The sequence below is a fragment of the Chroicocephalus ridibundus genome, chromosome 2, assembly GCF_963924245.1.
Source record: "Chroicocephalus ridibundus chromosome 2, bChrRid1.1, whole genome shotgun sequence".
Taxonomy (NCBI): Eukaryota; Metazoa; Chordata; class Aves; order Charadriiformes; family Laridae; genus Chroicocephalus; species Chroicocephalus ridibundus.
Window position 1 is genome coordinate 139,617,538 of NC_086285.1, and position 16,312 is coordinate 139,633,849.

The 16,312-nt window shown below is 39.0% G+C and overlaps 1 protein-coding gene across 1 annotated transcript; it reads right to left on the bottom strand.

Moving 5' to 3' along the window:
- Nucleotides 1-1,645: 1,645 nt before the first annotated feature.
- SLC7A13 (solute carrier family 7 member 13) lies at nucleotides 1,646-12,970 on the bottom strand. The gene is made up of 4 exons (XM_063327133.1): nucleotides 12,130-12,970; nucleotides 9,252-9,383; nucleotides 7,206-7,570; nucleotides 1,646-6,477 (listed from the first exon to the last, which is right to left on the bottom strand). The coding sequence occupies exons 1-4, from the start codon at nucleotides 12,851-12,853 to the stop codon at nucleotides 6,232-6,234; spliced, it is 1,467 nt and encodes a 488-aa protein (XP_063183203.1). The 5' UTR covers nucleotides 12,854-12,970; the 3' UTR covers nucleotides 1,646-6,231.
- Between the last annotated feature and the right edge of the window lie 3,342 nt (nucleotides 12,971-16,312).

Here is a 16,312-nt window from a genome sequence, read left to right on the forward strand (position 1 = left end):
TTTTGCTCTGCATCAATTAAAACAATTTCCATTTGGCTAAGCTAAAATATCCAAGTTCCAGCTATTGTTCGCCGTTGGTTTTGTGTCATTAACTGCCTGCTGTTGGAAAGGATTCAGGGAGAAATCACAGCCACTTCTCCCATTGTGGAGAAGGAACCGGAACCCGTTCTTCAGAGGAGGTCTAAGCATCGCTGCCAATGAAACACAGATAAGCAGGATCTCAGTGAAGCTCAGTTCAGTTGACCTTTCATGACTCTGGACCACTTCTCACAGCCACCGGCAACAAAACTGATCTAAGCGTGCTGCCACGAGAAAGGGGACAGTGGCCTTGGCTATTACACGTATGACCGTAACTTTTGCAGAGCACATCGTTTGCTTCTACCCAGCTGATCACAGAATCCTGATTTTTTTGGCTCTGTGCTCTGTCACCTTAATTTTTATTTTTATTTTTTTGCCATTTTCCATTCTAGTCATATATAAACTTTTTCAGCAATAGCTCCATTTTTACAGACCACTGACAGGCACATGAAAGAGGGTCGAATCAAGGTCTGATCTCTGTGGGGCTGCTTTAGAGATCCCTTTTCACAGGTTAAACTGGAATCTCATTTGCCAGTTTCTGAGGAATTTAATGTGTGTCATGTTGATTTTGTCATTTTCCAGATATTTCATAAGACTTTTCTCATCTCGTTTCAAAGAAAGAAGTTTGAGTATTATACATCAACATTATTATCCTTTAATCAACTAAAATTACAGAAAATATAATGTGAAGCTGGTTTGATAGGATTATTTTCCATAAACACAAATGAACTCACATTAATTATGCTACTTTCTTTTAATTCTTTATTAATTCAGTTTTGTATTAGCTGTTCCATTATTTTTCCAAGGATTTATGTCACACTGACAAGCCTGTAATTACTTAGGTCATCTCTTTTAGTCTTTTTAAATACTGGCATGTTAACTTTCTTTTGCTCCCCTGAAACTCCCCCTGTGTTGCAAGAGTTATTGAAAATCAACATTAACAGTCAAGCTCCTCAACGGTGCCTTTAAACCTGTCGGATACAGGTTATCCAAACCTGCTAATTTAAAAATTTTTAATTTCCTGTTCCAAAGCAGAATAGAAACAGCTGCAAAGTTCCTGAAGCACATACAGCTCTTACCCCTCCAAATCAAGCCAGGAAGAACTGGCAGTGCTCGGGGTCCCCCATCACTTGGAAAAAGTCATAGAGGGCAACGACAAGAGTAATTTCTGACTGCAATAGAGAAGAGAAGGTGACAAGTGAATACACTTAGACCTGAAAGTTGTTTAAATACAATTGTTTCTGTTTTAGCAGAGGTGGAAACTGAGATGTGGGGAACCTTAGCAAAGCCCACATAGAGCACGTATCAAACCTAATATAAGAAGCCAGAAGGTCTGAGCCCCTCCACACCTAACAGCTACAGGCAGCTCCTCACACACCCTCCCCTGTGGAAACCAGAGGTTCCAACCAAAAATCACCACATCAAAGCACAAACAAAAACGTACAACTGTTTATCATTAGTTGATTTTCTTTTTATTGGAATTACAGTTAACAATAACTCTGAAAAGGGAAGTGAATCAATTAATTGCTGATTTTTTTCATTTCTTCTCTAGAATTAATGGGTTTTGCCTCAGAGTGGATTTTTTTTGTAAAGCAATCAGCACACATGGAGTTAGCATGACATATAACCACAAGTAATTTTTAAAATAAGACTGATTATCATTTGGACTTCTACATTGTCTTTTTATGGAGATAATGGGGGAAAAAAATAATTAATGCAGACATACAAACAAATACTGTGTTAAGAGCCGAGAAAAACAGCTTGGGAATTTACATGCCAAACTGAGCCAGTACAGTATTAAAAACCAAATATCCACATTTTAAGTTTATTTGTTGTAAGGTTGGACTTCTGAAACATGCAAGTATGCACGAGCTTAAAAGAATTATGAAGTCAAAGGCAAAAAAATAAATTAAAAATTTAAATAGATGTCTGATACAGTCTAGTACTAAAACAGTCACACTCCTATATAGCATTTTCTGAGATATGTTCAAGTAGGAAGGCAGCTGAGACCAACTAGTGTCACTGAAAACAAGCTATAATGTTAAAATATTGAATTGCTCTTGGCCAGAGTAGCTAATACGAGTTATAAATTTGAATTCTGTTCCTTTATGCTTAGCACTTGGAAATGTGGAATGATCCAGCAACAATGAGAAATCTATATAAATTGAATACTGTATTTGCGTCTTTGTGATTTAGCATTCTAAAACACTCAAGGCAAAAGAAAGGCTGCATTAAGAGAAGTTACATATATTCTGCTATTATCTATTATATATATAATATATATCATATATTTGATTATTATGTATTCAGCAGTTAGGCAATACCATCTCTGAGATTGCTTTTATAATGCTAATTCAGCTCAGCTGTGTGAGTCCCTTTCCAAACAGTGGGTCATTTAATGAGAGCCTTATTTTTCAGAGGACCTCTGTCTCACTCAGATCTGGGAATAAATTGACAGTTTGTGTTGAAGAAGACGCTAAACTGAGGTAGCCAATCCCTTATTTGCTGTAGTAATGGAATTTGATGTAGTGAACAAGGTGGCACTTGCAGAAGGGTTGCTGGATTAAGGAATTTGAATATTGCCCAGAAGAATTCAAACTTTTCTTTCCCTATAAAATTCCAGGGTCATACTGGAATCATTTAAACCACGATTTTTTAAAATGTCATTAAATCTGTTTTCCTCATTTTCTGTACCCCATCTTAAATCCCCGGCTTGATTTGGTGTAATTTTAAACTCTCATAGCTGTAATTTAACATTTCATAGACTGTATGTCTTAAAGGAATTGCAGCTGCCCACAGTTAGTCAGAAGCTGGGTTATAGGATACCTGCTGCTCGTCTAAACCAAAGCGACTGTGATAATTTGTCCTTCTTTCCTTTTTTACTATTATTGGAACTTAATTCCAGGAGACTACAGGCACTTGGAATTTATTAATTCCTATGAAAAATCAGGTCCAAGGTACCTCAGCTTAGGCATCCAAAGTTAGTGAACAATTTCGGCATGCTTCCTTTGTTTCCATCTAAAAGATGCGGAAGAACTGAAATCTGTATATAGTGCCTGAATATCCATACAAGGCGTATATTCACCAATTGTCCGGCTCTTTGCCCTGCTTCCTAAGAAAAAGAACATCCATAGCTGGACCTGAATCTCCATCAATGGCTCTCCGCTGGTGTGCTCGATCTGAATTGAAGGATTACAGGGAACATCACTGTGTAGGTTGCATAATAAATGCATTTTGTGATGTTCCCTGAACTGGGAAATTAAGCAAAGATGCTACCACTGATGCAGCTCATGAGAGTAAAGACAAATTAGTCGGTGAAGTGCTCAGATGCTGGCATGAGGAACACTCTGGAAAAGTCTGTAAGAAATTAATAACGTCTACCAAAAACAGCATCTGAGCAGAGAGTGACAAACACAGTGCAAGGTCACATGTTGAAATGGGAAGAAAATAATAGTGAATTATTTGGGCACCATCCATTCTGTCCAATAAATGAGATAAGGGTGTATTGAAAGAACAGTTTATGATCTGATAGTCAAAGGCCACTGTAAGGTGCTTTCACAGAGGGGGCAGGTTAAGTTTGCACAGGCAGTTTTTATTCTGACCTGTTCTAACTGTTCTCGCCTTTGCTGATCCTTTGGCAATAACCATTGAAACTGTGGGGTATATACTTGCCTGTTTATGTGCCATGTCCTAGATTTTTGTTAGAAGAAAATCTATCTACTTTGAATTATAAAAAAAGATACATAGATGCAATTTATTTCATATTACGTTTCATTGGGACTTTTGAGTTGCCTAAGTCGCCGAAACTGTTAAACCTCTAAATTCAAAGTGTGTATCATTATCAGATACATGGTCCAATTACCGAAACATACCCTGACATATTTATTCACCAGGTACCCAACTCCTTATGGAATTCAAGTGTATAAACAAGCTCAAGTACATCTACTGTCAAGAAATTACACATCCAATTGAGCAACGTCCCCACTGTATCTGCTTTTTCTAACCATGTGGTCCACAACACAGTATTACTGTCCCATACACATTTTTTTTTTCCTTATGACTTCCATTTTTACTTACATATTAAAACATAGCTTTAAATAATGACTTGATCAAGGTCAGTTGAAAATCTGTGGCACTGCCAGGCACAACACCTGCATTTACAAACCCCTGCTTGGTGCTTTTGTCACAGTAAAATTCTCCCTTTCTTTTAATACTCTGCCTAAAATTCACTTCTTAAAATATTACTCCCATAAAATTTTATTGAGTCTTTTGATTTTTTTGAATTTAAATAGCAAGAGCAATGTTTTTCCAATAGCATTATTGGGTGAAATCAAACATTGATTCCCGCCTCGCTTTCAGCAGGACCGAGTCTCCAGCTCAGCTGTACTCACTTCACTCCTTACTTGCGTGGACTTTTCTCCTGACAGCATTTTAAAAGACCTAATTTTACTTCAAATTTTAATTCTGTGTACATCAGTAGCTGTGAGAAAGGACACTTTCTTCATGTACTTGTTTTCCTTTGGGGGCTTGTTCCAGCACAAAGTCAAAACTGGCTCCCAGCATTATTGACGGGTACTCTATACTTTCGGTAGCTATGTATAAAGTCTTTATCTATTATTCTGACCTCTACACTTTTGACATATCAGAGAATTGAATCGTCTAGCAAGATTTTTTTCATTCTACTGTGTTATAATACAGTGCTCTGTAGAACTATTTCTCTCACTAATACAACATCCAGCAACCCAGAATATCACGGTGTAAGAGAGATGTTAGTCTGGAGCCATCTACTGGTTGTATTGCTCAGCTTTAATAGATAGATTTGAAAAATTACTTTACACATGCAATTTTATTGTCATTATAAAAATAACGGCATATATTAATAGATTAATCACCTAAGTATGTGATGGTTCTTGTGGTTTTTGTGTGATGTTCTTTGTTTGTAAGTTTAAATACTCAGTGAAATTAATATGGCCCAATTACCAAAATAAAAAAGAATTTCTCTTGCTTCCATGAACAAAATAAAAATAGGGCGGAGGGAGCTCTCATTTATCAATAACACCAAAAAGAAACCAAAGAATAATGTAATATTAATGCTAAAATGTAAAAAATTTAGTAGAGTAATCCACATATCTTTAGTTTTATTGCTGTGATGAAGAGGATAAATAATTATTACTGCCCTATTTGATGCTTCATAAGGTTTCACCCTGAATTTGTATGTGTTGTACTAAAATAGCTAAGATGCACCATATACAGTTTTTGGGGGATTAAAAAAGTTCTCAGTCAATTTTATGACGTTCTTCAAAGGTTTTTATTAAAAATAAATTCAGACAAAAGAGGTAGCAGATGAAGAAAAGTATAAAGCCTTTAAAGCCAGGAGTTCTAATAAACAAACTACTATAAACTAAAAATAATCCAGACAATTTAGTTTGGAGACCAAAAGCATATTTATATAATGATCATAGAATCATAGAATGGTTTGGGCTGGAAGGGACCTTAAAGACCATCTAGTTCCAACCCCCCTGCCATGGGCAGGGACACCTCCCACTAGACCAGGTTGCTCAAAGCCCCATCCAGCCTGGCCTTGAACACTTCCAGGGATGGGGCATCCACAACTTCTCTGGGCAGTGATCCTGTTAAGTATGTATTTAGTCATTTATTATATGATAATATTGATAATTCTTTGTGCTGTAATTTAGCATTATTTCTATTATTGCAATATATGCAACTTTAACTGTGTCGTCAGGAGCAAGCGCGAGCATTCTACAGATTTACCAGTTTAAGAGAGATTCTTTGCGCCTATTAAGTATACGTGTACATCTAGATATGTGTATGTATACACACAGACACACGAAAATATATACATATTAACTCATTGTGCTATGTCTGTACATACATATGCATATATGTAGATATACATATATGTGCATGTACATCTACATATACGTGCATATATATACACATATATGTATATACATGTATATATGTATGCAATAGATGTATATTCATCTATATATGTGTATACATACACACACATGCATGCACAAGCATGCGCGCCTATATATTACATCTAACATCTAACCTGTACCTTCTACCATCTCAGTTAAACAAAATCCTCTGTTGGCTGCTGGTTGTACTGGGATTAAACATTTGCCATTATTCACATTTGCCCTCAGCAGATCCATCAGCAGGACAGACTTCCAGCAGGAGCTGTAAGTGGCAAGTAATTTTATCAAGAAAGGCAAAACGCAATTTAAAATGTATAAAAGGCAGATAAACAATAAGACTTCCCAGCATAAACAGGAAAGCATAGACATATTGCAGGTTCGGAGACCAGACTATGGGAGCTAAAACTAGGAAGACAGACATTGCCACCATCACAAATGGAACTGGCAGAAAGACCTGCAAGAGAAAGAAAAAAACCAAACATTTTAGGAAATAAACTGACCACCTGTGACTTTATGCCTCATTCATAAAAGTAATAATGCATTCTTTGCCATGCTAGAGTACTGCTTCTCATTCATCTGACCTAAAATGGCCTACAAGATGGGCAATTTTTCTCAAATACTTGTTCAGGCTCCGTCTATTGTCATGGAGGAGGGACAGGAAGGCCCTGAAAACCATTTGTCCACATCTGATACCATGGGCTCCTGAAAGAAACTCAGGGTTGGGGGCCTACAAGAAGCCATGACAACAAGCATATGTTTCTAACCCATCTTTCTGACAGCTAGATTGAGATGAAATTAAACCTATCCTTAACATCTGCGGTCGTGCCAGGAAAGTTGAGAGTAGATGAAGGTTTAAGTAACCAGGAATGGCTAGTCTGGATCCCACACTGTTCTGGTTACTGCTCCATACTGGTATGGTTTCACGTTGTTTGCACATCTGCCCCATTCTGCATATATCCACCTCTTGTTTTGAAGCGCAAGCCCTCTGGGGCAGAGACCATCTGTTTCTTTTCCTTCTACAGTGAGGCAAAGTTTTTGAATAAGGGTCTAAAGATTGTGATTATTACTTGTATTTTATGAGTGACTATCCACTTTTGACTTGCACTTGTTCCATAACTTTTGCATGCTACCCATGACTCAAAAAAAATCTGCAAAAATATTTTATAACTTATTTCCATTTACTTTGTATGGTCGATGTAGATGAGGTTCCCGGTACCGAAGTACGATCAGGCTTGCACAAGTCAATCCAATCATAAGCCAGGCAGAAAATCCAAAGTAATTTGTTAACGTAATAAGGTCAGAGGGGATTATAAAAATGGATGCAATGGTGGTTGAAAAAATCATGGCTGGCGCTGGAGTACAGGTGTGGACATTAAGCATGGATATTAAAACAGGTAAATGTCCTGACTGACTTCCAGCGTAGCTTAATCGACCCAGAGTGAACATGCTGCTGTTGAGGGCGCCGAATATTGAGACAGCGACAGAGAGAGGAACGATCCAGGCAACAGAGGGGATCACTCGATCAGCCCAAGTGACTGCCACAGCAACTGCAAGAAAGCAAAGCATTAGTGGTAGCGTAGGCACCGTGTTCCAAATTACTGACAAACTCAACAGAAATGAAACTTAAAATACACGAAATGCCCATTATTTACCAGTAATGCCTGGTTTTTGTTACGGTAGTCAAACATGACTAATCTAATCCTAAGGGGTATTTAATTCAGGAGCTAAAAATGTCATGGGGGGCTGACAGGAAGAAGGAGTGCTGCCTGCCGGAGCAAGGCGGGTAAACCTGCTGGGGCCAATGCCACGGTAATAGACTGACCAGCAGGAGCAAGCTGCATCTCGCCGCCATGAATCATAAAGGCACATGCGTGGGCAAGGCCATGCAGGGAAAGAAAATGAGCCCATTAGTCCCCGGCGTGACCGCACTGGTGACATGATCTACGGTTAGGAGGAAACTGCCCACATGAGTGCGTGTGACGGGTCAGCGAGCGCGTTATTAATGAGGTTTTGCTTTGAGTGGAACTGGGAAAAGTGAAGGATTGTTCCTGAAGAAGAGATATTCAGTATTTCTTGAAATTAGCTATAGCCCATTTTGTAGCAAAGACTAATATTTAGTGAGTTGTTATTTTATAACCAACTGCCGCAACAAATGTAGGTCTTTTAGTGATCTGCACAGCATAGGAAGTTATTAAAGATTGGGAAAACAACTTCCCCCCCAAAAAACAGTAGTGAAAGAACAAGAACCGCAGCAATGCATAGCAATGTTTGAAACAAGAGCTACAATTTCAAGGCTGTCTCCTCAGCTGACACAGATAAGCACAGCTCTGCCGGTATGTCTGGAGCTGCTCGTGCCAGCTGGGCAGCTGCAATTCAGGGATGCTCTGGTATTTGCTGCCTCGCTCATTGTAGGATGGATCTGCAGATGTATGCATCTCTCCCAACAGATAGCCTGATAATGGCCGAGAGATAATACAAGGTTGCTGAGTGACAGACACACTGCTCCCATTTATGCTATTGAGCTGTTCTCACAGGAAAAGAAGTAATTAATCCATCCAAATGAGGTACGTTTTTTGTCACTCCTGGAGGCAAGGTCTGACAGCTCAGTCTCACTACACTGGTATTTAAAAGGTGCTGTTTGGAGAACTGAGGAGAAATACAGCTCCTCTTGCACCTTTTCATGGACAACTGATTGGTGCAGGATCTGAGAATGGCTTTGCATACATTGGACTTTTGTACAGGCTCTTCTAAGGAATCGCAATATTTATCATGAATAATCCCCCCAAACACACCCAAAATGGCTACATTTTTGTGCCCATAGTCTTTTCTATGTTACTTATCATGGTAGACTTGCCCACCTCCTAAAGTAATGGCTTCATCCTGAGCCACCATGAGGTAAGGAAGGAAGGAGAAGAGAGGATTAAAACCACAGAAAACAAAGGCCTTCTCTATACCTGCTTGATTTCCCAGGTTTTAATATACTTCTGATTTCTTTTTAGACAGTGCAGGTATAAGCCAACATTTTCAACATCTAATAACATCTGTCTGCATTCAGTCCAACCTGTGTCATACAGCAAAATTAAACAAGAATTCTCTGTCAAAACTTAGAATGAAACCCAGACTTCCCAACTGTGAAGTTAGATGAGCAGAAGTAACCCAGTGAATTGGCATCACATGGGTATGCTAATGGACCACACCTTTTTAATTAAAAAAAAATCAAATCCATACCTGAAGAGACAATTTCCTTAGGTGTGAGGACAGTCAGATACGAGATGTTCACCAGTAAGTAAAAAACAATCACTGCCGGAACAGCAGTCATCACAGTTAAGGGGATATTTCTGCTAGGGTTTTTCATCTCCTCTGAAAAATACAATTTGAAAAGATTAATAAAGCAAGCAACACAGCTTCTGCGAGTGCGTTTCAGCAGCGAATCTGCGCAGAACTTGACAAGACCGACAGCAAAGTCCTGCCCAACCGCTAACCATGGCTACATTGCTGTGAGGTTCTACAGTTGTTCTCAAATAGTTTATTATCAAAGAAGTCTAAACAAAATATTTTTCATTTTTTCAAATCTTCTTTCTTATTTACTACTTTTTAACTATCTTGGAAGGAGGGAGAGATAGAGACCTGATAGACTGGTAAAAAAAAAATAATGATAAAAGGACTGATAATTAGATTAGATATTAGAAAGGCATTCTTTCCTGTGAGGGTGGTGAGACACTGGAACAGGTTGCCCAGAGAAATTGTGGATGCCCCATCCCTGGAAGTGTTCAAGGCCAGGCTGGATGGGGCTTTGAGCAACCCAGTCTAGTGGGAGGTGTCCCTGCCCATGGCAGGGGGGTTAGAACTGGATGATCTTTATGGTCCCTTCCAACCTGAACCATTCTATGATTCTATAACTTTTATCCTATTTTACAAATATTTGACTTAGATTAGAAAATTGATTCACTAAGAACTTTTCAAGTAGCCATACTTTTAAGTCACAAGCTTGAACATCAGACTCTACAGTGAGTTTATGTATCCTTACATCACCTCATGAGTCCTGATCTGAAACTTTCTGAGTGTTTTTTCCTATTTCTGCACAAAACCTTTCTCCTTGCAGTTCCATCAGGAAATACAGAAAATGGAAGGGGATGAGACTGAAGGTAGTGACAGAAAAGCAGTAATGCAGTGCCTTTAAAAGAGGGCCATTCCCAGATGGGTTCTGCTGTTGATCACCTTTTCCAGGGCAAAGCTGGCGGAGGAAAACTGTTTAGCACCAAGCCTGGCATCAAACTTTGCATCTGAACAACTGAGGCACTGGCACACATTCCTGACCATGTGACAGTCCCAGCAAAAGATGGAGCCGGTTTCCAGAACACTAATAATTCATCCTCATCTCAGTCAAAAAGGGTCTTTTTCCTCCCTTTCACTCCTTCAACCCTTTCCTCTCGCTCCCTCTCCCCTTCCCACTTCCCTCAGCATTTACAAAAGGCTTCCTGAGTATCACCAACCAATAACTCACAAGGGGGAAGAAGTGAAAAGTCAAATGTGCAGCTTACCCAAGCTTTTTTTAGGAGACAGAAATCTCTTTTCTCCCTCAAATATAATTTGTCTCCTGCCCAAAACATCAGCTTTGAGCCCGCCCCAGCACCGGCTGTAGCACACAGAGCCAGAGGGACTGAATGAGCACAACAGTGAAACTCAGATACGGACTACTGGAGAATTTGGGATTTATTTCAAATGTGAGAAATACACTTGGTAATTTCGAGCCCAGAAGAGCACAATCACCAAAACTGCCAATTTAAATTTGTCTTTCCATTTGTTTTGTTGCTCATTACAGTCCTGCCGTCCAGCTGGCACCTGATGCGTTAGCTGAAGTTCACAGGAATTAAGTTATTGCTGAAGAATAGGAAATTCAGTTCAGAAGAGGACTATTGCATAGGTTGTGTCTGCCTAAACAGCTGTGCTGCCCAGTGTATGGTATTTATTATTGCTGCAAACTGAGCAGAAACTAAATTAATATTTTACCATTATTTTTTTTTTCTTGGGCTTACAAAGCTAAATGTTTGCCTTTAAGGAAGTCCTAAAGTTTCAAAATTATACTTTGCTGATTTATATCCCCTTTTTTGTTGCAGCATATTGTCAACACTGGAATGGCTGGATTGTAATAAGAGTCATTTTTTTAAACATTAACCAAATTTTCACACTGTTCTTACCATTGAACTTTGTCTTATGCATTTCACACATTTGATGTATTTAATGTTTTACATGTGATAGAGGTCAATGGATAGAGTTAAAGATATAAGGGCAACATCGATTTGCTTACAGCTTAATTCTATAAATCTGATTATACTATAAAATACTATTCATTTAACTCGTGACGTGCATAATTAATGTTGTGAACATTATCGCTGCAGCTTTCATGAAAAACTGCTCTATTTATTACTGCCACGTGTGTCATCAGACACAGAACAGGATACATAAATAGATATTCAAAAAGGTTTTGAATGTTCAAAATTGAGCACAAGTTATATGAATGGATTTATGCCATTTTCCTTAGATTCCTCTTCAACTTCTGTGAAGAATCTATTTTCCCAAGGAAGTGACTACTGACCATCCTATATATCCTGTGCAATTACGGTATCTTAACAGAATCTAAATGCATTTGTCCATGTACAAACGAGCTGGGTAATCTCAGAGAAGGTACAGATATTTAAATACAAAATAATCAATTATCTTTTTGGATTTCGTCCTTACTGTGCACATAGTTTGGCATGGATAGCAATCCTTTTCTAAAAATGCACGAACACGGACACTGAAAAAGACAAAATGCAAATTTTTAAGGTGTGAAAAAATCTGTTTATGCATGACATTTTAAATGAACTATTTTGATTTCTCTCGTACTCCTTTGGAAATGTCAGGCTGATTCTGCAGACTGCACAAGAAGCAAGAAACTTCCCTAGAGAGGAACAGCATCTCTTCTACCAGCCCCAACAAACACAGGACCCACGTAAAACGTGACAGACCTTACGGTCTTGAAGGAAAGACAAGTTCTACTAAGATGAGCTGAGGAACGTAAGAATGGCAACTGCAGAACAAAATCTAAAGAAGTGGAGTGAGATACCTGCCATATAATTGAGGGACCACCAACCACCATACGCGTACAGTCCTTGGAAGAAGGCTTCGGCAACCTGTGATGCATTGGGGATCTCTGAGCTGAACGCGTCTTCAAACCTGGCCAGACTCTCCTTTCTCCTGCCAACAAGGAGAACTATGCCTCCGACAGCGATGACAGACAAGGCTATCATCTTCAGCAGGGTGAAAACTGTCTGCACCCAGGCAGACATTTTGACACTGCGGCCATTCAAAATCCCCAGGGACCAGAGAACAGCCAAGGCCAAGCATTTCTTCAGCGTTTCTGGGGCAGGGCAAATGCCATAGAAGGGCTGGGTGGCGTATTCAGCAAACAGCAAGGCTCGAGCAGCATTTGATGCTGGCTTGGTAAATGTTGATGTCCAGATAAAGACGAAGGCAGGTAGGGATCCAAGGCCTCTTTTAATGTGGCTGTATTCTCCTCCAGAGAAAGGCAGAGCGGTTCCCAGCTCCGCATAGCAGAGGGAACCCATCAGAGAAACCAGTCCAGACGCGGTCCAGATCGTTAGTGCGATGCCAACGTTGAGTAAGGAATGCTTTAACACCCCCGTGGGAGACACAAAGATCCCTGCCCCGACAATTGATCCTATAATAAAACTTACCCCATCAAAATAACCGATATTTCTTTTCAGTTGCATGTTGGCATTTTCTTTTCTTTTCCCAACTTTGGGATTGTCGCTCTTTCCTTTTCCCATTTTTTCTGTTTTTTCACAGCAGATTATATGGCTTCCGAGGCTAGATTACATGTATTTCCCTTTCACTCTGTTGTCAGCAGACTGTCACAGCCCTACTTGCTGGTGAAATGTTATGGGAAGCCTGGCTTAATCATTCAGAAAAGAGCATACTTTGTGTGAAGATGATTAACCAACTACTTCAAGAAACACTGGCAAATCATATACATGTTGGTTTAATATGTACTTCAGAAATTATTAAGGTCTGGAGGTATTTTTAAAGAAACCAGCATAAGAAATAATGTGCAGTAAACGCTCATTTCTTGGTTGATCTTCAACAACAGATTTCAAATCTTTTATGTATTTCTTCAGATGTGGTTTGAAGTAAAACAGAACCAATTTTCTGTTCAGTCATTTTACTTCTTAGCTAGGCCTCTTCTAACTGTCTGAAATTAACAGCATATTGTGCTGAAAACAGTCCGTTCTCAGATAAGAGCAACGGTTACAGTTAGTACCAAGGAATGGTATGCAGAAAGGCTCTTGCTTATACTTATTGCTATAATAACCAAGATCAGCTAATTTCGTTACTTGCCCCGTTGGAGGGTCAGAAATGGAAAAGCATAGAGGGGTCCTACCTGCAGGGAGAAGCAGACAGGACAGGTGACCCAAAACTGACCAACAGGGGTATTCCATCCCATCTGCCCCATGCTCAGTGTAAGAGCTGAGGGATCAAAGGGTCAGGTCTCTTTTCTTCAATGGCTGACGTCCGAGGAGGACCCTGTCTGTTCAACTGCCTTTGATCCCAATCCATGTGTTCCTGACTCCAGCTCTGGAATCCAGTTCCCACCCGTCACTGAGTCTGGGGCTTCCCCAGTGCCTGCCAGTGACGTCATCCTGGGAGCTTGATACTGTTCTGTATCTATTTTATTATATCCTTTTTATTTTATTATTAATATTTCATTAAAGTAGTTTAGTTTCTTCTAAACTCATAAATCTCTTTATCTCTCCTCCTCTCCATGTGCGAGAAGTGGGGGCAGAGCACCTGTCACCAGCCATGGGCCAATTTGGCCAAAACCACGACAGTCCCAAAGGTCAAAGCTCAGTAACACAGCGAACAAAACCTGCAGCTTTTACGGGGCCCAACTCGGAAGACACAGTGGTTTAGATCGGTCCCGAACAGCTGGATTTTCACTCAAGTACAAAATAAATTAGTCTTAAAAATTAGCTTCATGTAATGAGCTATCCTGTAAAAGACCTTTAGTTAAAATAGGCATGTGCACAGACTGTTATTTTTTAATTTTTTCAGTGACCTGGTGAGTGTCCATCACCACACAGAAACTATGCAGTGACAGAATTCACAGCTCCAGAGCAGCTTTTAACGGTAAGACAATTCTTCTATCTTTGGCAAATCACTGCAGCACTCACAATATACTTTCACCTTCAAAAACCATCAAGTCCTACAGACGACAGAAAATTTTAGTGCTACACAAAACACATCTCTATTTATAAAAATCTACCTGCATTTTAAAGTGCACTTATTCACTTTATAAATTGCAATATGTATTTAAGTTCAAGTATGCATTTACCATGTATTATGAATAATTCACAGTAATTCAAATATTTATTCACCAGTATTCATGAATTGGAAATTAAGTGTGACAAATGTTTCAAATGGTTAAAATAAATAATCTTCTGATTTACTTCAGTGCCTTTTCTGAGTCTCCTTCTCTGTGAATGCAGACACTTTTTGAAATCCAGCAGTCTTCCAACTCTTTATTTCCAGTGTTTTGACCACATACAGTTGCTTCTGGATTACTATTTTTAAACAAATCAATATTACATTAAATGGCATCTTAAAGCACAGATGCAAATGATTTTGTTTCGCTGTTCACCCTACAGTATGTTAATTTCTAGTATAACAAAGGCATTTCCAAAACCTCCCAAGAAGCAGATTAATAAGGATTTTTTACTTCTGACAAAGCTGCCTGATTTCAGAAAACCCCACTGAGATGGGATTTCAGAAAACCCCACTGAGATTACTGCTTTCTTGTGTGTGCTTTCTGCCTACCTCAGATAAATGTTGCTAGACTTTCAGTGAAATGCTTTGGAGATTTACGCAAAGCGTGCTTTCCATTTTGGTGTGTTGTTGCCAGAGGAGGAGGAGGTAAAAACAGAGATAATGACAACATTCCTACAAATCCAACAAAAAATGACATTCTGGAAATGGTACAGTCACTTGAGCAGCAGCGGGGCAGAACTCGGTAAAACACAGCTGGTTACACAACACCAGGTAGTTTTCAGCCAAACTGCTTGCTTTTTCAATATGTAAGGGCAGAGTCTTCTGAAGAACGTCGTAAATATTCACTTTCCAGGTTTTCTGTAAGACGTCCAATTTCTCCCTCTGGCTGAGAGGATAAATTGCCACAGTCTATACGATTATCTCAAGGCCTCATGTGTCAGTGTCTCCTGCCTCACACCCAACTATGTACTCAATACCTGGTCGCATTCACTTAGATGACATTATCCAGAGACTCAACTGCTGAATATAGGGCAAAGATAAATGATTAAAATAACCTAGACACGTTTGTAAGACAAGCCCAAGACTCCCCTAATAGGTCAAGTAGACTGAGCGGTTATATCATCATCAAAATAAAATGCCAAAGTAACTGCAATTTTTACAGTCAATGGGGAATGACGACATTTCTTCTGATTGTCAACTACTGCGTTCTCTTTGACAGTAAAATGAGGTCAAGAAAGTGCTATATAACAGCTATGGCTGAAAGCTGAAACTTCAGCTGATCACTTCTAGTTCTCCTAGCATTTTGGATTTTCCCTTTTAATTTTCTCTCTAAATGTTTTTAGCTTTCAATGTCAAGTTTTTCATTATCCACTATCTAATGCTTATTTCGACTTATACCTTCAGTCACTGTAGTTTCTCTACAGAGAGAAACCAATACAGAGAAGTAATGAAATAATATTTTTGTTGCCTACAATTTATATGTATTATCTCCTAATTGTAATCAACTGAATTTCAATGTCCTTGGATAAGGAGTCTCAATTTCAATCTTGTCAATAATTTTCCGTGTGTATTCACTTGGTCTTTCCTACGATCCACCCACTGATTAGATGGACTAGAAAGCCCATCTGTCTAAACAATGTCAGATTTCCTTTTCAATTAACTACACAGTATTTTAAGCATGGTTTTGACTTATCTCTGCATCATCCCAAATCCTTTAAGGGGAAAAGATGTAGATGTAGAAAATGAGAACCTAATTTGTCTTGCAAAGTTTCAATAAATAGTCTTCCGTGTTGTCTCTGAAGAAGCTTGCTGCTGCTGACATTCAGCAAGGATAAAGAACAATAGGAACAAAAGAAAAACCTGAAGAGACCTTCTAGGAAAAAGACAGTCACAATTAATCTTCCTTGGCATGTGTCAAGGGACAGACTTTATTTAATATGACTGATAAATTTTATTTATAATCC

What these genes read in the sequence shown, in the direction of transcription:
- SLC7A13 (XM_063327133.1), bottom strand. Translation starts at nt 12,853, where the DNA reads ATGGGAAAAGGAAAGAGCGACAATCCCAAAGTTGGGAAAAGAAAAGAA. An exon ending in TAAGGAAATTGTCTCTTCAG is followed by an intron (nt 7,571 to 9,251) that starts GTATGGATTTGA and finishes GCTTTCTTGCAG; the next exon opens with TTGCTGTGGCAGTCACTTGG. An exon ending in ATCTACATCGACCATACAAA is followed by an intron (nt 6,478 to 7,205) that starts GTAAATGGAAAT and finishes TTTCTCTTGCAG; the next exon opens with GTCTTTCTGCCAGTTCCATT.